The 25,123-nt window shown below is 31.7% G+C and overlaps 1 protein-coding gene across 8 annotated transcripts in view; it reads left to right on the top strand.

Moving 5' to 3' along the window:
- Nucleotides 1–25,123, top strand: part of Mp (collagen XV/XVIII-type protein multiplexin) — a 754,107-nt gene that overhangs the window by 647,632 nt on the left and 81,352 nt on the right. For 7 of the 8 annotated variants that reach the window (XM_076407452.1, XM_076407453.1, XM_076407450.1 and 4 more), the window contains one exon: nucleotides 16,109–16,240. In XM_076407452.1, coding sequence (XP_076263567.1) covers nucleotides 16,109–16,240 — 132 coding nt within the window. Of the gene's footprint in view, nucleotides 1–16,108; nucleotides 16,245–25,123 lie in introns of all 8 variants that reach the window. The other variant, XR_013006194.1, reaches the window with a different exon arrangement.

The raw sequence follows: 25,123 nt of genomic DNA, 5'->3' as shown, positions 1-25,123 counted from the left end.
ACAGTCAAAAAGTCAGAAATCTGATATCCTATATACTAACAGCTACATAAATTAGTGTGGGCTGATTTTATTCAATCTTCTGATTTTCTGAGCTTTGTCCAGATGATGTATTGCTTCCCAGTCGATGCAATTAGTAGTATTATTTCATATTTTATGTAGAACTACCTGTCAACAATTCTCTTCACAATTGACAGGAATATTACACAGTGAGAAGCGACTAAATCCATGAAAAGGCCTATAGCTCAAATAACTCCTATTAGGAACAACATAAGAATTTGGAGGAGATCAAACTCAAATAGAGCCAGAACTTTTGCTGCCTATCTAAGTAATGTACTTCAGTCATTCTCGGATTCTAACCGCGAACACACAACCGAAATAGTGGAATATCTTAAATAACCCCTGCAAATATACCTACCGTTATAGAGGCTGAATCCTAAAGAGGTTCTGGGAGAAATAAAAACACTCAAGGAAGGTTAAACACCAGTCTACGTTCTTGTCGCGCAAGTCTCTTGAAACATCTACTACGCAAGGGAATCATAAGCCTGGTTAAAATAGTCAATGTCTGCTGTAAGCTCGAACATTTCCTTGGACAATGGTGTCCAAACCAGGCAAACTATCACGAGATAGTACCTCGTATACACGTTATAAGTCTCTTTTAATTTATCAGTAATTGGTAAACTAATCAAAAAAAATCTATACAAATTAAAGCAAGACCTTTCAACTAGTGAGGACACAATGATTGCGACCTATGCTGATGGCACTGTCATCCGGTACATTCTGACTCAAAAACTGCTTCGTTCGGTTCAAACTGTTCAAGCAATGGAGAATAAACGCAGATAAACCCAAATCCACTCATGTCACTCACACTCCGACAAGAGAAAGCTGTCCGTCCTAAAATGGTATAAGCAGATCGTTCCGCTTGAGGAACATGCTAAATAATTTGGCCTTTATTTCTGAACTAAGTGTAAACAAGCCGACATCAAACTCGATAGTGTGAATTGGTTAACAGATCGCCACTCCTATTTGAGCAATTAAAGCAAAATGATGGTATACAGATTCGTCTTTGAGTAAAGCAAGCAACAGCAATATTGAAATATTGGGAAGACTCTAGAACAAATATTTTTATTTTTATCTGTGTTTAAGAAATTTGTTTAATATTAAGTTTAGGAAAATTATAATGTTTTTTTTTTGTATAGTTTAGAAAATGTAATTTATTAGACCGTTTAACTGTTTTTGTGATATTTAGGACATGGGAAAAGGATTATGACTTCGAAAAAGTACAAAATATTACGATATATCGAATATCTGGTGAAGCCAGACCAAGATAAAAAGATATCGAGCAGAAAAAAAACACGTGACTAGGAAAAATGATGTCTCATCGGTTCGTTGTTAAGCATGTAAGAGGAAGACCTGGTACAAAACCCCTTATGATGGCTATAACCATAAACTTCGAGGAGGATGGAATATTCGAGCATTTTTAAGAATCCGTAACACATGTATTCCATCCGCGTGAGAAGTTCCCAGCTAGAAGTGTCTTTCACGGCGTTCACCGTCTTCGGTGATCATTTCACCACGTCTAAACTTAGCATACCAATCCTTGATGGTTGATTGTCCTGAGGCAGTGTTCGGAAACTCGGCATCAACCCAAGTTATTGCTTGAACTGTACTTTTTCCGTTCAAGAAACAATATTTTATCAACACGCGAAATTCCCTTTTATCAATTTTTTCACAATAACAAAAGCTGCTAATTATAGCATTAATTCACAAACTATTGCTCCGACAGTTGTCAAATATATACACGCATCTTTTGAGGGTTTCGGCTAACTAAGAAGCATATGGATTAAATTCTAGTAGCGCCATCTATGTGTCAAGTCGGGGACTTTTCAATTGACCTGTTATATGAGGAGACTTATGCAATATACTAACGAGCTCGCATTGGCGCTAAGTGGAGTAGAAGTACAACAGCACGTAGGGTTCAAGAGATGCGACATCCCCAGTCTCAGAAATATATTTATGTACAGGGATGAGAGATGCGCCCACACGACTATGCTATTTCGTTAAAAAAAATAAACAAACCGTTTGGAAGATGGACACAACACAGAGGTTTATGGTTCTGAAACAGAATGCTATGGAGCAGAACACAGAAGGAAAAAAATGTAAATCCTAATCGAGATATAAATTAAAACAAACTGAGAAAATTTACATGAAAAACCTCTTATAAATATGGCGGAACATTCACGGGTTCATTTAAAAGTAATTGCCTCCAAGACGCTCAAGCCTATCTGTCCGAGAAATGTCGACCGACGACCCACACTTGACGTCCTAAATTAAAATTATGCAGATTTGGTTCCGGTTAAGATGGCGACGCCGTCGACATTTCGATGGCGGATTCGTTAGATATTGAGGAACGTCTCCGGCACGAAAACATCGTTAACTCGCTATCGAGGAACTAATATTATCTTAGGAATTAAGTTGAATTTGGAACGTATTGCCCGAGAATTAGCTAACCTAATAAAGATTGTTATACTTTAATTAAAATCTCTTGAATATTTTATGCACGGATTAGATTTAATAACCTTTTACGTGTATATGTATATATACAGGTTTCGGGTGAGTGTGTCTGTCTAGTGGAAATCGCTTTCTATTTAAATTTCGACACAAAATTATACGTGAAAATGGGTTTGTGTTACGCATTGTCTAGACCGCAGATCTATGATGATTCCTCTCTGAACTTTAACTTCCATTAGAACTTTAACCTTCTCCCATGACAAAAGTGATATTTTTTTAACAATATTTTTTTATAATATCTTTATTAGATACGCTTAATAAAATTATAATAACTTATAGCTACAGTGTACACTAAATGTATACACTTTATAAAAATTCGTATGGTTTGGTTCGCTTCAATCTCCTGACATCCTGCGCGCTGCCCAGCAGTTGTTTTGCTTCCAGGTTAGTATGATTTAGTAATCTTCTTTCGTGTTTCAAGGCGAAATCTTGGATGACTTCGCAAATCCATTTGATTTCCAGGTCATCGTGCATAAGCACCGATAGGCATTGGTAATCAATCGAAGAACTTTGTTTTGCAGCGTTGTATGACTAGTTGATTGTAGACGATTTGAATTTTTAGCGCAACCCCATATTTCCACCTCAAACGTCCAGATTGGCTTGTCTTATAGATCAACCTATTTGATTTTAGATCAAGTTGAGAGTACCTTCCGACTAACCAGTATAGTTGTTTTATTTTGGTTCTAATGTGTTTTGCTTTTTGTCTAACCTGATTTTTTAAATTTAATCTACAGTCAAGATGGATTCAAAGATATTTAGCTGATTCTGCTTGAGGAATCGGGCATCCATTGAGTGACATAATTAAGTTTTTATTATTTAGCCGCAATTCAAAATTAATATGGACAGATTTGGAGCTATTAAGTAAAATTTTCCAATCTTTCGTCCATTTCTAGATTTTGTTGACTGCCACTTGTACTTTTTCTATTGCCCTATGCAGAGATATATTTTTTGCCATAATAATTGTGTCGTCAGCAAAGGTTCTACTTAGAACTTGGTTGTGTTTCTTTTGTTGTTGGAATGTCAGCAGTGTAGACTAGATATAGTTGAGGTCCTAAGAGGTTACCTTGTGGAACTCCAGCTTTTTCAATAGCCGCAGTTACTCTGTGCACTTGATTTATCGTTGAATGGTGATTTCGAAAACCAAACTAGAAATCTGGTATTATTACAAAATTTTTAATACGTTTAAATATTAGTTTCTCAAATGGCTTTGATATTGCAGGTAGTAACAAAATAGGCCGGTAAGATTCGACTTGTTCTGCAGGTTTGTCAGGTTTTTTGAGCATAATTGTGTGTCACCTTAAAACATTCTTGAACATGCTTCAGCCTTAAACAGGCATTAAATACTTATGTCAATTTTAACAACATAAATATAAAAAATGTTTTTAATTTTTCGTAACAAGTAAAGTTCTATACTTAGATTTTCAATAAAGATGGATATATATTGAAATAGAATATATAGAAATAAGACAGGACGCGTTTAGTCTATTTCATCACCAAAATTGGTGCAATGTATATTTATCAAAATTCAATATAGTAATACCTTATCCTTAGAACGATATTGGTTTTTCAGTAACCCAATAATTCGTCAATTTTCGCACTTCTTCAGCATTTCAAAACCATTAGTCGAAGTGTAAAAGCGTATCCTTCACAACTCTTGCAACGTGGGGCCGAGCATTTTCGTGCAAATCACTATTACACTCGCTATTGCGAATTTTTTGGAAAAATACGTCATATATTTTACTGAAGAGATATCGGTAGTCATCTGCTGTAACAGTTTAATTCGATTTTAGTTGTTAGAATTGTTATGGTAGGCAAACTTTTCATCGCCGGTCATTCAGAAAACTCCTCTTTTTTGTTTGACAAGCAATGAAACCTCGATGTTGAAATGGTTCGGCCGGAATCCTTTTTTTCGTACTTCTTCGCTGATAACTTATTTCTAAAATAGGTTGAGCCGTCATTTGGTCCTTCTCCTTTCCATCCTCCCTTCCCAGACTCTCTTAAACTGTCCTATTCCTTGTATTTGCTGTAAGTGGTCTCGCCAGTTGGCTGTTTCTCCTTTATATGTGTTCTTTTAAAAATTCGATGTTCAGGTCCTCTGTTATTTCAGTACTTCTTATAATATCCATTCTTCATTAACTCTCTTGATATATGATATTTTATTTCTCCCATTTACATTTAGCCTTTCTCTTTTTCGATATTACCAGTATTTTTTCGATGTTTGCTAATTGTGTGCTGTTCATCGTGAGATACCAATTCGTAGCTTTGCCAATTTTGGGATGTATCCTCGTCCAAATTTTCCTATAATTGAAAATAAGTATGTGCTTTATTGACAAGAAATTTCATTCTCGTTATTCCCGAGGGTAATTTTTTTAATTTAAAAATGTCGAATTTTGTTATCCAGTGAACAAAACGGGTATTGTATACATTGTTATTTAAAGGAAATTGTAAAATTGGGTTTTCCAATATTTTAAATATTTAATTTACAAAATATGTATAATAAAACACATTAAAATATACGCATGCTCAGTAACATTTTTTAAATTACATATAATTAAATTTAATATCCATTAACTTTCAATAATCAACAAATACTTCCTCTTTCTTTAAGCTCTAAACATAAGTATGAAATAATAAATGAAGTAATACATGTTTGTATATTAAAACAGATAATATATGAATAAAGGGCAAGCTAAATTCCTAGCCTGCTCGGCTCCTGCTTACACTCGCTATTCGAGGTTACTAGACTTGGGCGTTTTTCATTTTATAGGAAAGTATTTATTTATAGTGCATATAACACAAAACGATCAGTGCTAAAAATTCGTCCTCGATATAAGCCTTATCCGTGCCGTATATTACGTCTCCAGGTGCCCCCCTTATATTCAAAAAGGGAGGCCAAATGTAGCTAAAATGATTAATATATATTTAACACGAATATTCATCAAGTAAGTCCTCCAACACTTTATAACTGAACTTTGCAATCACTGTATATTAATTATAATAATGTAATATATATATATATATATATATATATATATATATATATATATATATATATATAAATGTATATACAGCCGCTAAGTTTTTATCATTAAAACATTTTTTTTTCTTTTACGACGACCATATTTCTTCGCCAACTTTATCCCACTCCAGAACTGCTCGTAAACTTTGGAGCACATTTTCGTTCTAATATAAAATTCGATATTCGCATTGCAAAGGATGTTCAAATTTATTCCGACCAAAATCGGTATATTTTTGAAATTTAAAACATATTTAAATCTCCTTTATCGGTACGGCCCATTTTCATGTTATTAATCTGAAATTATGACGGTTAAATATGTGACTTCGTTTCGTATTTATTTTAAAATAATCGATATTATTATGCTATCCTATCGAACTGACTCAGGTTAATGGTATGTTCGGTCGTATTTTTTGATATCCACGTTGATGTTATGATTTTATTCATATAATGAATAATTCACGTCCAATATTTGATAATTGTGTACTCAAAATTAAATAATATTATATTCGAAATTAAATATTTATACCGCTGGAATAATGAAAGTATAATTTTAAATTTGTTTAAGGGGCTATGCGATTTTGGTGCTCTGAAAACTCAAAAATTTTCTGAAAATTTCTCAATATCTGTTCTTCAACGAACATATATTCAAAAAGACAAAAATATTTTATATTTATATATACATATATATATAGTGCAAATCCTTCTGATGAATATTGAAGCAATTATAAATTATGACATTCTTTTGCTAAAGTTAAATTGCATTTGGCTGATGTTTCTTGATATTCAGGTTAAAAGAGATTTAATCAGATGACAGAACCCCTGTATTACGACTGGGATTGTCGTATTTTGACTACCTACCGGGAATGATGAATGTGTGGGACTTTGATCAGTCGGTTGAAACTCAATATATTTTTGAAGCTCTACATAAATGAAAGGCCTGACTCTAGGTATGTGGTGAAGTTCCACATAAACCACTGGACATTGAGTATCGCGCAGACTTTCTTTGTTTAGAACACCTAAAGCTGTCTTGGACTTCGTATAAATACACTGATTACACCAGCCCCTTGTACAGGATTAACTCCAGGCTATGGGGAGGTTGCTATTTCTGGAGAGTACTAGATATAACTTACTATACATATCATTGCCTTTGAAGTTGGCGTGTCGGATTTGAGATGACCGCTGGAACTTGTGGTATGGAAGGCGGTGTCATCTCTTTAAAAACTCAGCTTAATTTGGAACTGCCTATATTCCAAAAAGGGATGATTCAGCTATACTAGATTATCCTATCAACATAGTGTTTTATCTCTGAAGGTAATACCGTGTTGCCACATCTTTTCGGAGAGCCTGATGTAGTTTCGACAGATGCCGATTGTATGCGATGTCGCCTTTATTGATTTACATTTTTCTTTAAACTGTATACATAAGCCCTATTTTGAGTAAATTTAGAGGATGAACATGTTCATTAACAAAATCATGAAACTTCTTAAGGCATCATATGATGACTGCATTAGTTGTGTGTTTTTTCTTTAGATAATGTGTATGTTTATATTATTATTAGTTATAAGTAAAGTTAGATGCAGAGTTGTAATATTTATATCATCCTTTAATGGTTACCATGGTTGTCGTGGTTGCAAGATAGTTACACAATAACCTCATTGTTATGTTTAGATATAAGGTTTGAGATGTTAATGTCAACAAGTTAGATTAAGATAACAAGAAAAATCGCATATCACCGCGAGGATAACATGTCCAAATGTAATTAAATTGGTTAACAAAGTTCATATGTTCATAGTGTGAAAAATGTTTAATATATTATGTGAGTTCGAAATTTCGGTTCGAGTTTTTCGGTGTTCCCCAAGATGACCTCTAATCTTTTGATTGCCTTTCAATATGGTAATGAATCCAACTATATGAGACTTTTTGAAACAAGAATGGCATTAAACATGATGCCAAGGCCGCCTTAATCGATCTCATGTTTGTTGATGGTATCCAGTTCGAGCAAGATGAGAAGTTCAATTTTTTGGAAGTAATAATACTGAATCTGCCAAGTTTTAGGAACTTTTATTTCTCACAGATCTGTAAGGCTTAGATCTGTAAGCTTTGGATGCTTCAAGAAAATTCTACATGATTTCTCCGAAATTGTATTAGAAATCAAGTTAAGATGCGGCAGTCTGAGCACAATTCAAGAACACACGCAGAGACGCAGATTACAAGACCTTAAACATGGCTGCCGAGTAAAAAGTGTAAGAATTCCTCAATTATGTGGCGACATCAATCTTTTGAATGACGTAGTGAACAGTTTCGAAAAAGACATGGACCAAGATCCGAAGCCAGAACATCTGTACACAATTATCAACTGTAGCGAGATTTAGTAAAGAATATTCGCAGCACCGTTATTATTGGTTGAGCAGTATTCATTCTCTTCTAGCGCCGTTTATGAATCGATAGCGATGATGATGAGAAACGTAGTTTTATGTTCAAGAATTGTTGAAACACTTTTTTTTATTAATATTTTGAAGTCTTCTTTTACTGAACCTAAAGTTTAACGTGGGCTCTAGACCACAATCCTCGGCATTATTCGGTTTTACCCATCCTGATTATTGGTGTGAATTATTACTGGGATGGTTATTCCTTGTCGGATTTTCCACTGTTGCCATAATATCTTTACAATTACAATCACAAACATAAAGTACATCCATATCTCAACAGAATTCGAACCACCGACTATCGCAACAATAGGAGGATCGTCCTGTCGCCTTGACCAATACGCCTACGAAGCCGTCTGTTGAAAAACCTAGATGACCTACATCAATTGTTTATGACGTGCCAAACGCGAAACAACGTAAACCAAAAAATAATTTTCTGAAAACCTTCAGACCGCTTCAGAATTCGTTCTTGTTAAAAGCCGAAGAATGTTCGGATCTTTAACACTGGACTTATTAAAAGTTGAGCGGCGTGTAATTATCCAATTAAAACATTAAAAGTAACTTCAGGAATTTTAATTAAATCCTTATTGAAAGAGTTAAGGTCTTAAATTTTTCCTTTTTATCGCCAATTATATACAGTTCAATCTCACTTTACCAAAACAGTCTTTACTAAAGTTAGGGGGGCAGCTTGTTCCGGGGAATTTCGCTTGAAGTATTATCTAGTTTCTCATTACAGTCTTGATAAAAGTCTTGCGTTACAGTATACTTTTATAACACCTTAAACGATTTCACCTTTATCTGCAGTGCTGCTACTAACAGCTGCTTTTAATACAATAAAATTACACTAAAATTTGTTTCTTATTTATCAGAGAAGTAAAATAGCTCATGTCGATGCTTGAATTCATGTTATATTATATATTCGATTATAATACGCTTCAATATGTTGTTTGTTATAACTAAAAGTGGCATATCTTAAGAAATTGGAATTGTAGACCAAAAGCTTTCTTTCTTTTTGTCAAAATAATGATCTCCCTACTAATATAATATCGCAACGATTTGTACCTTGCTTAGTTCCGTTAAAAATATGCCTATTTCAGAAACTTAATCTAATTACTATTATTCAAGGAATATTGGTCACAACTTGCAACATCTGAGAAAACCGACATAATAATGAGGAGGGAATATGAAATGTTCCTTACTTTTTTTATTCACAAGTCAGTATACCCCCCTATTATCAATTGTTTCGTTTTATACGACATTATTTAGCAAGATATCCGAATATCATCGAATAAAGAAAATTTTGTGATTAACAAGTGGCAAAATCTTTTATTAGAAACGAACTGACAGTTTTTTATACATATTAGGTAATCTACTAAATATAATTCGATTCTGTAACAAATTTCACTACCCATGTATGCAATGTTATGCCATTTTATTCTAATGACATTGACATCAAAACTACACATGTTACATTACGCCAAAAATAGCAGCGTTATAGATTTATAATCTTTTGAAAATGTGGTGTTTTGTGACTGAAAACGTGCATTTGTGCCACGCCGCAAATACGAATTTTACTACATATTGAAGTTCGCTCCAATCTTAAGAACATGTAAAACGTAGCTTCGGAAATTTAAATGTGATTATTTCAATGTTCAAGACAAAGAACATACTGGCAGGTTAGAGACGTTTAAAGATACAGAATTTCGGATGAAAATGCAAACCCAAACTCAAAAGAATTGATAGAAAACTTAAAATAATCTTTCACTCGGACAACAAAAAATGAATTTATATCGAAAATCTCAAGCGAACAAAAACAAAAAAACATCACCTGACGAAGCCGACCCATTGACTTCAAGACCAAATCTTCTTGGCCACAAAACCTATCTATCATAGTTTGTATGTGTCAGTTGGTATAGAGAACTGGCCAATTTGAACTGTGGGTTGATCAAATGACGGGCACAGTACGCTAAGAGAAGATAAGGTAATTTTGCTACATAACAACACACATCTCATATCAGAACTAGTTCATGAAGTGTTGAAATCAATTGAATAGGAAGCTTTACTGTACTCGCCATATTCTCGAGAACTCGCCCCATCCTACTACCACTTACCTCATATTCCAATACCTAAAAAACTAGATAAGTATAACTACGATTCTAATGGGCAAAATATAAACATTCACTTACCATCAAGTGTGATTGAAGGTACCACAAAAAGTATGCCCACCAGCTCGATATACCTTACGAATATTTACAGATACTAGAGAAAAGAAAATAAACAAAACTCGTTGTAACATTCATAATATCACGCGATGAGGGAAGGAATGAATTAAGGATTATCGATTTTACCAAAAATTGACATTCTAAAAACCTCCCAATAACAAACCAGTATTGGGCGAATTACAAACAGTAAAATCACTAAAATATGGCAAAGCAACTTGGTCCAATAACAGAAATGATCAATAACATTGTGGAAATCTGTAAATAACTAACTATAACTAGGTTTAAAACAAAGCAATTATTAATTCAATATATAAAAAATGCATCATGAAATATTTTACCAATCTAGGTCTATTATTATTTTAATATATATTTCATCTTAACATTCAAGTACATCATCAGCAAAAAAAACATAATTCGTTTAAATTTTGTATTAATTAGTTGTTTAAATAATTCGACTCTCTGGTTTCAAACATGCGATTAAAAACAGCCGTAATCACAGATTTTAGTAACTCTAAATTTTAGTAAGATTGATCGGGTGAAAAATTTTACGTTCTTCTTTGAGACTAGCATATATAACAGGTCAATTAAAAAGTCTCCGGATTGATAGTAAATCACATTTTTTAGCAATTTTTTTTATTCAACATAATTCCCATCAAGTGTGATGCGTAATAACGCTATGCAATAGTCGCTGTTGATGGTCCTTCCTTTTTCAAGATAGTCAATGAAAATTATTCCATGCGCATCCCAAAATACAGACGCCATAACCTTGCCAACCGACTGTTGCATTTTCCCACGCTTTGGAGCGGGTTCATCGTGTGCAGTCTACTCGTAGTGAAATGATGGAGCCATGTTTCAACTCGAGTTTATTACTCTTGATCATCTTCAAATACTGCTCCGAATCATCAACTCGTCGTTGTTTTTGGTCAAAAGTGAGCTCGCGCGGCACACACTTTGTACAGAGCATGTATACGATCAGTTGATATCTTTAGAGTGTCTGCTTATTCAATTTCAATTTACGGTCGTTCAAAATCATTTTGTGGATTTTTTAAATGTTTTTGTCGATTACAACCACTTTTGGGCGTCCATTGCGTTCACCGACTTCGGTGCTCATTTCACCACGTTTAAACTTAGCATACCAATCCTTGATGGTTGATTTTAATGGGGCAGCCCGGAAACTCGGCATCAAGCTAAGTATTTGCTTCAACTTTATTGTAACCCTTCAAAAAGCACTATTTTATCAACACGCGAAATTCCTTTTTATCATTTTTTTCACAATAACAAAAGTTGCTTCACTCAAAATGCTATAATTCACAAACTAATGATCCGACAGCTGTCAAATTTGTACACGCGTCTTTTGAGGATTAGGGCTAACTAATTTAATTAGTTTCGGAAAACATGCCAAAATCAACATGGCTTTACTACAACCCGTTATTCATCACACAATATGAATATTATTTCGGATAATTAAGCAAGGACTTCACAATAATGATTAATAACCAAGACTTTTTTCAGTCTTTAGTGAATTTGAACTCTTTTTAATATTTTCTTTTATATTATGGGATTCCATCACAGAACATTGCTATATTCAGAGTATTATTTCCGTTCGATTATTGAATCTAATATACTTCTAAATATTTTTATATATTTCGTTCCAATAAAATATTTTTCTTGTAGTAGTTCATTTATAACAACACCTCATATAACGTATTAAACTAAGGTGATATTAATCTAAATATTACATGTTCAAGTAGGTGTTATTATAACTATTAATATTAAGCTATGGGGAAATTATATTCAAATATTCGCACACTTTGTAACCCAATATTACATACCATCGGTATGGCATTAAAGTCTACGAGAGAGAATTGTTCTTCACCGTTATATAATATATGACGTTAATGTCTTAGCAAAAGGCAAATTTACATAATTTTAATTTGTACCCAACATATATGTGGTGTAAAATATAATTTGTTGAATAAAGGATCGATCCATACCGATGAACATTTTCTAGATTTTTAGGCTACATTTTATTTTAAAGTTGAATTTACATTATTTCAATTGTTTTTTCAAGTAAGCAAGTCGTAATTTGTGATTCCAATTAATTCTTAATACATTAAGAGCATATTAATTTGTAGATGAACAGATTAAATTGTGATAGCGATTATATATATATATACATTATATGTATTACCTTTACCTTCTTTACCAATTTCTATATTGTTACTTTTTAACAATACAATCTCGAGAATATACATAATTGTTTTCTGATTTTTCTTAATTATATATTAATTATTATTTTATATTAAATTATTATTTTATTATTATATTATTATATTGATGATTATTATTTATATATTAATTATATATTTACTCTTTTTATAAACCTTCAATAGCGAAAGTATTCGTAGCCAATGAGCACGTTTTCTTTTGACAAACATATATTTCAATGTACTTCTGTACAATGCTTTAATCAGGATTTGGAAAGGTATTTATACAAATAGAAAAAGTACATTTTAACAGAAGAAGTAACAACAAAGAAGCTAACAAACAGTATCGGTGTAGTAAATGTGTACTAGTCGTTTTTGGAAATTAAATAAGTAATGTTGTAATAAGTTTTTTCTTTAAATATTTAATAATTAACTTTGTTCCTACCCCCCTTCTACGCCGCCAAGTTCTGAGGTCATCTTACCTTACTAATTAATACATCTTAAAAAAACTTTGGCAGCCAGTCGACGAACACCGTACAAAATCATAATTGAACCGAATTTTCCATGTTTTATTTTTTGTCGAAAACAAACAATGGTGGAACAAAGTTCAAGTAACTTGACCCCAATACTTATTAAAAGTTAAACCGTCTTATATTAACTAATTAAAATGTTAAACGTAACTGAACGAATCTTAATTAAGTCGCTTATTCGCATAACGAGTTTTAAAAATTTTCTTTTTAATGTTTAATGTTGCGCTGTTTTCGAAATAAGGTGGTTTCTTGTCGACAAACTAATTTTATTTTGAAGCAATGCTTATATTATTCTTCAAGTATTTATTGTTTTCCAACTGCATAATCAAATAAGCTTCTAGACTGTTGTAGTCACTGGTCTTAATTTCTTTTGAAAAATAAATTAATTAATAATTTTAAGTTGTGATATTATGATTTATATTATACATACATATATATATATATATATATATATATATATATATATATATATATATGTATATATATATATACATATATATATATATATATATATATATATATATATATGTAATTAATTAATGCAAGCATTTAATCCAACTGCTAATGATTTTTCTTACATATATATAACTGTGTTTACGAAGGCTCTGCAACAAGTATACCTAAGGTCTATTTTGTTCATTATTCTCTAATATATCGTTCTTTATATATCTTCAATTAATTAAATATGATCTATTACAACTAATTGTTGCACACATGCCAAATATAATTTAATATAAGCATCTATAGCATCATATATAGAGTTCATTCTTTTCTTTCGCAAACATAATTTGAATGTCCTTTTGTATAATCCCATGATTTCTTCAACTCCGTAGTATGATTAAAATTATGTATGCAAATATCCGTATTACCCTATTAGCAATAACATAAAACAATATCAGGACTACAAGGACTTGTTGCTGACCATTGGAACTAAAGTGCAGACTCCAGCAGTGCAAGTGTCCTTGATAAGGTCCCTTTAACTGGTGATTAAAAACATTTCGAATTTTGGCTAAAATTTTATGATAAAAATATATTTTGTTCAGTATTTCTTCGGAATCTTACGGATTCTTGACTGATTTTATATTAAAACTAACACTTATTTTACTATTATTTACAATTTTATAAAAAAACAATTTTATTGCAGCCGAGAAAAGATTTATCAGGGCCCTAGAATTCATTTTATTGTTCAACAATAACAAAGAGACATAATTGCCTCCATTTTTCCTATTTTTTGTAATTTGGTCCTCTATTCATATATGCGATTTCGTTAAAATGTTAAAATATATATTTCGTCACGTCACTAGGCCGATTCTTTATAATAGCCATAGACGTGTTAACGTAGCTAGGTTATATAACATATTTTATCCCTATATAATTACCTGGATGATTTTCATGGAACACTCTGTATGGAATAATATCACAAGTTTTGGTGACTTGAAATTCCAAATGTATAAAATCTACCAAATGAGCTACTGCAGTCTAAACTACAAACTTCTCTCCAATTCAAATCTAGTAGACTATGTGAGTATACTGCAACTTCAGTTCGCTCTTGATAACTTCACAGCCTAAACTACAATACTGATTAGGGATGGTTTTCAAAGCATTGATTTTTCTAGGGGACGTTAAACATCTCCAATCTACCAATGTCGGCTTGAACTGCAACATTTTCCGTTAACTCCACTGAACTATCGAAGGAATGCTTCAAGTAACTGTGGAACGATTGCCACTCAAACCTCAATCTGTTTTCTGTCCTTGATAACCTATTTTGTTTCTTGATCAGCAAGTTGATTCCGAATGTGGTTAAATGAATGCAGAAGCGAACAGCTTCATGAAAATCCTAAAATGGTGCAATTGGTTGACCATTTATGAAATTTACTTGGTTGGTTTCAATAGAAATTCTTTATTAAGATAGTTTGAATCAAGTAGAAATAAGTGGCAATTTATTGGAACTACTAAGCAGATAAATAATATAATTCCTTATTTTATCATTTTATTATATAATTTTTGGTAACGCAACAACCTCTTTTTATAGTTGGTATTATATGTCAAGTTATAAGCCATAATGGACAAACTATCATACAACAATGTATTAATAAATGTATCACATTTTATATTATGTATTATGTTTTATAGCATAAATTAAAATTTTGCGAAATTTTGTATAAATTAGAATTAATTTTGCGAAATTCCTCTTTTTTTATCTCATCACGTTTATCTGCTAACAGTAACTATATGTTAATCATACTTTTTAAGTGAAGTAAGTGACCATAGTAACTGCGTTATTTTTTTGGAAATGGTGAAACTTAAAATCAACAATATCAGGATTTATTTAATCATAAAGGAAATTTGAACCATATACATATAATATTTAACTATTGTTAATTGGAATCTGTCTTATAAATAAGGTCAGCGGTAACTATTAACAATCATATAACACAATATTTATTATAGAACAAGATTCTTACAATATGAGTTCTTCGAAACAAAATAACTGTGGTAGCTTCTTCAAAAACCGTAGTTTTATTATATTAATTATACTAATAGCTGGTGCTTATGAAAATATTGTCAATTTTTCTCTTATTAATAAAATATTAGATAGAATATATCGTAAAAATTAACATATTTAGTTTAACTATTACAGAAGAAAATTTTAAATTAATACATTAAATAATTATAGTAACAAAAATATAAATATTAAAACATTTTATTCGGTCAACGCTTATTAGGCGTTAACTAAAATATGATAATTTCGAACCAACGCATATTAAAATCACATCATTTACGTGATAATAAAGTCATTGGCTCTTCATTCTGCAGCGTCTACAAATTCATTCATAAATACGGCAACAGTGCTGAATCTCTCTCAGAAGGAGAGAGATATAGAGATAAATATGAAATAAACAAATAGCGTCCGTGCGACAAAATGTTCTGAGTACGCGTACAGTCAAAAATGTCACACTTTACGATGGAACCGTCACACATGACAACAGTGTTGCCAATTCCCGAAATATAACAAAATTCGCCCACGTGTAGATACAAAAAGCGACTTTGAGAAAATAATCCCATTGACGAGGAATATCATTAAGAACGTGGAAAACATTTTAAACGAGAATATATGCCCCGTTTTTGTTTTCAGCTTGGATCTCTGCTCCCCATCAATACACCCACACCACCCACGACTAGTGCCCCCCAACAACACCCCCCGTTCGAGGCGAGCAACCTGATCAACCAACTACCCAGTTTACCGAAAGGGGTCCCCTTCGCCACGGTAAGTATTAATTTTATAGCAGTTTATTTATAATGAAATTATATTAAGACCTATTTACAATTATATAGTGAAGGAGCTTTTTCATATTTTCATGTATTTCTTGCGTACGATTTGTTTCTGATTTAATTAAAACCTTTATGGTAGGTTATTGTCCATCTGTTAGAAGATTCCTCGGACTTGTATTATTTCTACCACCCCGTCTAACAGAAAAATATATATTAAAACATCTTCGTGTAACTTTATCAGCATTCCGCGTCCGTCTACGTCGTTGCGAACGTTTCGTATCGTTTATTGTTACAGTTTCTCTCACGGTCCCGTTGCAAATTAAAGATCAAACGCATGACGAAACTAATTTGGAGCTTCGACGGCTGTCAGAGATTCTTTGTGGAGCTTTGGCCGCGTAGAAATTACACATAACCTATTTTGTGTCGAACGAAACGCCTGGCAGACATCCAATTCGTTGGGATCCTGTGATTTCATTAATTGTTTGAGGGTATCAATGACCATCTACGTAGGAAAGGGGAAATTTCATTGAAAAGACTTTTTAACTGGCGTTAAGTTCTTTTTACTTTGATTTTATGGCATTCAGTTCTATATCAATTAAGTTTTAACATATTTAATCAAATATTGCAACAACTTTTATCATCTTTAGTGCCCACTGGAAGAGTTTAAATTTCACAATTTCAAATCAATATTTTCAAATGTTATAAATAAAAAAAGAAAAGGTAACAGAAAAGCTTAATTAATGCACATACTTTCAACAACTTTTAACAACAACAACTGTTCGTACAAAATATCTTATACCAATTATTTCCCACCCATTCTCACACTGTTTTATCGAAAGCCTAAAGGCAATATTTGATGTTGATACTCAACCTACTGGTAAATCTGCAACTGCATCTCCACCACCGCAAGTTTTGGTGACTCAAATTTCAAATGGTCTACGAATGAGAAATGGAACTGGTGCAGTCCTCCTTTGGTAGCCAGACTTCCTAACCAGCAAGTTTCTGTTCACATTCTAATAGATTATTTTAGTTTGCAGCAATTTCAGTCTGTTTTTGGTAGCCTTACGATTTGAATTGTGAAACATGTGCTGACTTCGGACACTAGTGCTGTTTTTTCAAAGTATGGATGGTTCTTACTTCTGTAGTACTTTCAAACCTCAAACTTCAAAATTCAGTTAAGTAACTTCAAAGCTTAACTGCACCAAGAAATAACTTCGAGAAACTCCAAAACTATTGTCAATCCAACGTCAACATATCTTCTTTGTTAAGAGAAGCGTTGATTGCAAAAGCATGAGCAAACAGATGAGAGGTAAAGAATTCAAAATCTTGCAATGAATGCCTTAAAGGCAAATCACAAAAATTTAAAACAATGCCTATAAAATATAAAATTGTTTTATTGCTTTTGGGAACAGAACACATTGAGCATTATGACCCTGACAAAGAATTACAAGAATTAAATGTTTAACTTAAACTATGATTACTAAGATTTTAGAAGAAATACAAGCACAAAATTTTAAAATTCACTATGTTAAGTCAAAGACTCTTAGCGATTTCCAACCTCAACTTCCACATTTTGTCACTTATTTAGGCCTAAACTTTTTGAGGTTGTTATAAAATCTGTTTAGTGTTAAATATTTCAAACATTTTTCTGACAGAATTCATAAATACTAGGCTGTTAAAGCTTGATAAAATCATATAGTTTCACAAATCATGTATTAGTTAACATTAAACCGATTAATTATAGTGGTTTGAGTTATATTTAATGTAATCAGGTATTTGGTAAAATTAGCGTTTTGTTAGCTTTTTAAAGATTATATTCTATTAACTGTTTCCTTTTATGTTAGTATTATTTTTTAAGTCATATTTATTCTACTAGTTGGCATTAAAATATTATAAGAAAATATGTTGACATGCGTAGTTGTAAAACTAAACCCATAACATGGAACTAAACACAATTTTGTTTTTAAGTTACATAAATTTTCTTATTTCAAATGAATCAGGTATAGAGTTATTGTAGTCTCATATACACAATAAACAAACCAAATGAGACCTAATCCCAAATATTATTGACAATGTTGTTTACCTCGATTTTACGTTTATGAGTCACTTTGGACATGAACAACTTGTTTAGAACTTGGAATTTTTAGAGCTATGTTATTATACTTACCAATATATTATTACACCGCTTTAGAATTCATGTTTAACAATCGCCATGTGAGCAAAACAACTAAGCGACACATAAATTTGGAGTGTTTTGCCCGTTTTTCTTTCAAATCCATTTAATAATTTGGATAAAACAGATATGTAGAATTGTCATGTAGTTTTTCGTAATTAATCTTAATGCTAAATTAAAAATGCTTTGTTATTGAATATCACCTTATTTAGCATAGACTGTAAAGAGAAATCATCCAATATTCTTTCAATACCAAGTTTTCTTAGGTCATAGTAAATCTTGTCTTAAGCAAGCCTGTAGTCTTGATAAAATGCAAAAATTTATATTTTGTTAGTCAAACACCGCCAATAATGACTACAATGAATGAGTGCTTTAGTCACGAATCCGAGAGGTTAAAATTAAAATCAATCAAAAGCTTGCCAAACTGCGCTCGTATCATTTTAGCAATAGTAATTGTCACTCTTTGAGATTGCGTGACATTTCTTCTTTATCTTCTTTTTATATTTACTTAGAGGCTTATACACGTATCCACTAACTAGTATTTTAAAAATATATTGCTATTATATTTTGTCTACGATTAAAAACAAAGGTACATTTTCAACTTTCCAAAAAAAAAATTAAAAAATAATGAAAATTAAATAAGCTGGGAAAGTTAGGAGTGCTGTGTTGATTAACACAATCAAAATACTTCTGGCAATCTGAAACAAAAGGAAAGAATTGGCCTTAATTATTAAGAGATTCATTATAACCCAATTTTAAGGGAGAATTAGGACAAAACAAAACACGCGAAGCCTTAAAACAGTTTAAAAATATTTTGATATGAAAACTGGGAGAGGCCATGTTAGTTTAATAGGGTTAGGAAAAATTAAACAGTTTGGTTAAATATAATCACCACAATTTTTAAATAATTATATTGGAGAAATACATATATTAAAGTTCGACACAGGAGTAGTTCTATCTTCCTTGCATCAGAAGCTTCTCAGACTCCATAAAATTATTATTTTAACGAACGATGATCGCAAAAACGTCGAATCACAAACCCATAGAATTACAGCTTATTCGCAAACAAAGTTAGAAATAAATATAGCTGATAGTTAGTTATAAGGCTGGTAGAAATAAGAAACTGAACTTAAATTTGTTTTAAATACTTTAATATTAATTACTATAATTTTCAACAAGATTAGCAAAAATGCGGTAAATATTCTCTTATTAATTAATTTCTTTGAATGATGAGGATCATTTTTCACGAAAGACACTTTTAAATTATGAGAAAAGTCAAAATGAAGTATATCTGGCGAGTAAGCTTAGTATTAAATTCGTAAAAATTGTAATGATGATTGTTTAATTGTATTAACAAGTCCGTTATTTCGAAGCTTTTTTATCTTTTCTTTGGGATTTTGTGCATATAATTAATCAAGAAGACTAATCAACGATGAGTGTTTTCTTTACACACTACAAAAAATGTGTAAGGTGTAGTGTGTGTTTGTATAATGTGTAATTTGTGTAAAAAGTTTTTAATTTAGTTAGACAATATTAATAAGGCTCTGGTAATATTCTTATAGGTTACTCAATAAAGAATATCAAAACCTCACCTGAGTGAAAATTAACCGTCATCAATTCACTATATTCTGTTTTTCTGAATTTCTTTCTCGACTGATGGCCACATCTTAAACCAATGACATAATTTATAATGCAATCTTAAAGAGAAACATATAGAATTTGCCTTATTTACCTCGATTAATATTACCTCAATTTATACAAAAGCACCGCATTTGAATGAATATTACCTGAATGGTAACATGAAGCTTATTTATAACTGATTACTGATAACTGCTTAATACTTTACTTTATATAGAAAACCTGTAAACTTTCTTATCTTTCCCGTGCCCCTGGATTTAATTCTATTTCGGATTTGCGTTTACACTTCTAAAATTTACCACAATTCGGTCCCGTTCCCACTGTCCCTTTCCCTCGTACTCTCTCCCTCTCTCTCACACACACAAACTCTGTTCCCCTCTTGCCATTTAGCTCGGTTTGTCATTAAATTCCTGCCATGTCGTGACGGTGTCAACACCGATGACGGGATATTATAGATTTCTATACTGCATTTAATACGAAACGGTATTATTATTATTGCTCCACACATAAACACAATTGAATTAGATGTAAATGGTGAATATTAACAAAAGGGCCTGTCGTCTGTTTTGTGTTGATCCTCATTCCATATTCATTGGGCGGTGGTAAAATATGATAATGTTTTAGGTTTATCCTTATTTTACTCCCATGGTGCGTCACAAGATGAATATATTTTTGAATAATTTATCTGATTATTATTGAGAGATTTTAGTATCAAAAAATAGAAAAACTATTCAAATTAAACATGCAGATATACAATATAATTATCTTAATGTTAATTTCTTCCTTTGAGACAATTATTTCAATTGTTTGAAAGTCGTGCGAATGCTCGTTGCGAAATAATACGAATTGAGTTATTTTTTATTACAAAATACAATTCAATGTCGTCGTAGAAGGCAAGGTATTGGTATTTTGAAAGTTTTGACCCCTAAATTATTCTTTAGCATATTTGCGAGAATACAATAGTATCAATTTACACAACTAAAACTAATAATTAAAATCAACTGTTTTGATATTTCTCTAAATAAACTAAGAGTACTCCATTGAATGTCATTGAACTATTCAGTGAGTACAAATTCTAATCATAGAAATCTTAAAATTTTCGACAATCGGTACTTATAATTTGATATCAACGATTTAAAAGTTCTCGATTTTGATAGCAGTTACAAAGAGAGCCCTGAGGAATCAAAAAGAGAGTTTTCTGTAACTTACGGTGCCTTGAGAATCCCAAGCGCAAAAAGTCATGGGTTACACGCCATCCACATCGCTACTGAAACTTAATATTCGTGGCTATAAGGTCTTGTTGTGCATATTATGGAATGAGCAAAGTATAGTGAATTAAGAGCTGGCGAAACCTAATCAAACTTATAGTGTAGATATCCACTGATGACGTATTGTTGCAAAAAGACTAGCAATAGCGAAATATAGATGCAAAGTCATTCACTTGCATGACAAAGCTCAACCCGAAATTGCAAGAGTTAGAAAGTATGCAGTTCGAATGAAAAATTATGTTACACCGAAAGTTGGGAAAAAATCGTGGAAATGATGGAAAACATTTCTATTACAGTCCCTAGCAATTTTTATCAGCAACATATTTTTAAATTGAGGAAATTATTATAATATACTTAATGTTAAATAACCATTTTGTAATTTATTGGCAAATTCCGAGTACTTTATCTGCAATATACATAGTTTTTGGGCATTTTTTCAATCTATTCTCATCTATTCAATAACAATTCATTTCGACTAAAAGCTCAGGTAAGCAGTCGAACCTTATCGCTCATTTCTGTTGCAAATTCGAATTTTTAACGTTATAAATAGAACAATACATTAGGCAAATGACCGGTTCGGTTGCTGGCACGATAAAAGCGTTTTTTTTCTCGGTTTTGCCGAAGTTTGGCATGTCATTTTGCCATAATCAGGGCCCCATTTCAATAATAATGCCCCGAATATTTTCGTTTTGTTATCATCGGAACTGGAATTATTCAGCTGTTCAATGTTCGTGCTCTCGACCTCACAAAACGCGGCGATATATTGTTTTAATCAAACGGCTTATTGAGAAATCACTGATTATTAGGGCTCGTTGTTTCGCACGTAGCGAAATTTATTTATACATTTTCGTAGTAATTTTTGATGACATGAATATTTCCCAGTTTTAAGTGCATTCAGATTATAAATATTTTCAATTAATTAATCTCTGTTTTCATATTATTTGTATATATATAAAATAATAACAAAAGCATTGTCTAACACTCGCTGTATTTTGTAACGATTTTTCAGACATGATACAAATCTACAGTTAAAAGAAAATATTTTGGATTTCTATAACGATTTTTGTATAAACTGATATATTGTTCCCTCAGACTATTTATCATCAATAAAATAGGATATAGGTAGGGTGGACATTCGCTTTTAATCATTCAACATTTAATCATTATAACAATTTCCGATGAATCTTAAAATATTGACTTAACTGCATCAAAGGCTTGAACCAAGTATAGTTGATGACAAGTCGCAATAGTTGTTTTAGTTATTATCAAACAATTCCTCCTTCATTCATTAACACTCGTTCGGTCTTCATTCATTAACTGAACTTTGTCAATAGTGGTTCCCTTTGAACGTTGTTTCAAATCATTTGCTCTGTTATAGCGTGATATGATAGAGATTATTTTATAGAGAGAATTACATTACAAAACAATATATTTCTCTGCCATTTAAACTCTAAAATTACTGAGTATATACACGGTGGACAACATACCTGACATATACATAACGTTTATTTATTAATAAGTTATTGAGCCACCATTTGCAATAAAAACTATATATTATATATTATATTTTCTGAATAGTTTGCAACGAAATATTATACAATTCTGGTACCAGAACATTCTCCAGTTATTTTAGTAATGTTGGACACTGCAATATACTTCCCATGGCAGATCAATTATGTTGAGGTCTAGCATATTTTCTGACCAGAGAGGATGTTTAATGATATTTTGATGCTCATCAAATCAAGCAGTTTGGCGGCAGTCTTTTAGTCGTAGTAAGAACTTCAACATTGAAGATGTATATATTTGTTGGCAGTAATGCGGGCAGTGATGTAAATGAGAGGAACAGTTGAATGTAGTATTCAATATTACTGCCCAACTCTAAACGCAACTTCCTCCATGCTTGACTGTAATAAGCACACAGTCCGAACCGTAGGCTTCTTTTGAAGTTCCGCATACATAAATCCAGTGAATTGTAAGAAACAATATGAAGGACATTTATAGAACATTCTTTCAATAATCAAAGGTCCAGGTTTTATACCCATTACACCATTTCTTTCTCAGATTAGTGCTGAATTTTTTCATAAAGGGTTTCAGAATCGCATCCCATCCGTGATTATTAAGTTTATAGAGCTCCCGCCATACTGTTTTACCCTTGAAGTATTTAATTGTTTTTGAATATTACTACCATTAATTTTATTTAATAATTAAAAAATTATTTAATTTATCTATATCGACCAATTATTCTATCCAACAGTATTAAATTGGCATTATAAATATTGAAAAATATAAAGTAGAGATATAAATAACTATCAAACGAACAATTTTTATCGCCTTTATCGCTTTTAAAACTGTTCCACGATCGCATATATCAGGATTAAATCTAGCGGAAATCTTTATTTCCAGTTTTATGTGAGTAATACCTGATAATATTTAATCTGCAATATTTATATCTCTTACGCGAAAAGAACGGAACGGTCGAATCGTTTTAGATTCGAAATTGGATTTTTTTTAATTATTGTTAAAGATCGTGTTTTTATTTATTTGATTATCTTTTAATCACATGGCATATGATTTATTTATGAGTACTTTAGAAATCATATTTTATAAAATCTCTCATACTTTAGTTTTATTGAAAATATATACCATATAAAATATAAAGTATACCTCTCAGTGTTAACAATCGCAATGGCGAAATATTCAAAATGGGGCACTAAATACACCAAATATAATGAACAAGCTTCCATGTACTTCCCTATCGTTCAGAAAAAAAACAGTTGTTTACTTCCTAAAAAAACATCATTAAACTTCACCTGTCACCTTTTATGATTTTCGATTATTTCATTGTTAGGAAACCAGCATTTAATTAAATCATGTTTTTAATACTCTCTGTATGTGCTTCGTTTTACTCACATTTATTTCAAATCTATTTTTACAAGACCACTGTATCTTAACCAATACCATTTGCAACTTAAATGGTATTGGTAAAAATATTTTATTTAAATACTAGTTACCATTTGTTAAAAATATTTTCTAAATTCATAAGGAAGCAACATGTAATATGACAATTGATAACTTATTTTCTAATTGTATATTAATTATTGTCGTAAATATTATAACAAAAAAATCTATAAAATAAGTCCAGGATAGTAGTTACATGTTACAATTTTAATTGCCAAACCTGCTTTTCTTTTTTATGTATTCTTATAGGTGTTTAATTGGACCTTATCCATAAAATATGTAGCCATGAACCTCCTTCCAAACCTCCTTCCGAACATCCTCTTCACAGTTGCCTCCTGGTGATCTTTGAGATGAAAATTGTTAATGATGGGGCTTTTGAATGCTGAGACGAAATGGTCAGGCGTCAAAGAAACCCCTCTAATCCGCTAGCTTTTATTTCTAAAAAAAATTCCAAATTATCCCGCTGAAATGGCCTAATCGTTACGAGTTTTCTCTTCTGTAGTACCAAGTATATACTATTTATTCTGTTAACTTCTTTAGAAGCAGAAACTACTTTGTATAAGGGCCAGCGGCTTTTTGGAGTTAACATAAGTTACCGAGTAACATTAACTGCAGATAGTATCCGACCTCTAGATTCTATAAAATAAAAATTATAAAAATTAACAAAATAATAAAAATATATTACACACACCTACTTGTACTTTTTGGTGTTGTATCGTCTGACTCCTAACTGCCTGAAGTTGAAGGCACATATTCCTATATTTCTATATAATCTTTATAGAGACATAAGAGAGACCCTTAAGTTTATCATTGTTTAACTTATCAAACCATTTGAGGCTTA

The sequence above is a fragment of the Rhynchophorus ferrugineus genome, unplaced genomic scaffold (genome assembly GCF_030347505.1).
Source record: "Rhynchophorus ferrugineus isolate W39M unplaced genomic scaffold, kcgeb_rfMv2 rfM6, whole genome shotgun sequence".
NCBI lineage: Eukaryota > Metazoa > Arthropoda > Insecta > Coleoptera > Curculionidae > Rhynchophorus > Rhynchophorus ferrugineus.
Note: the sequence above shows the minus strand (reverse complement) of the source record. Positions and strands in the feature narration are given on the sequence as shown.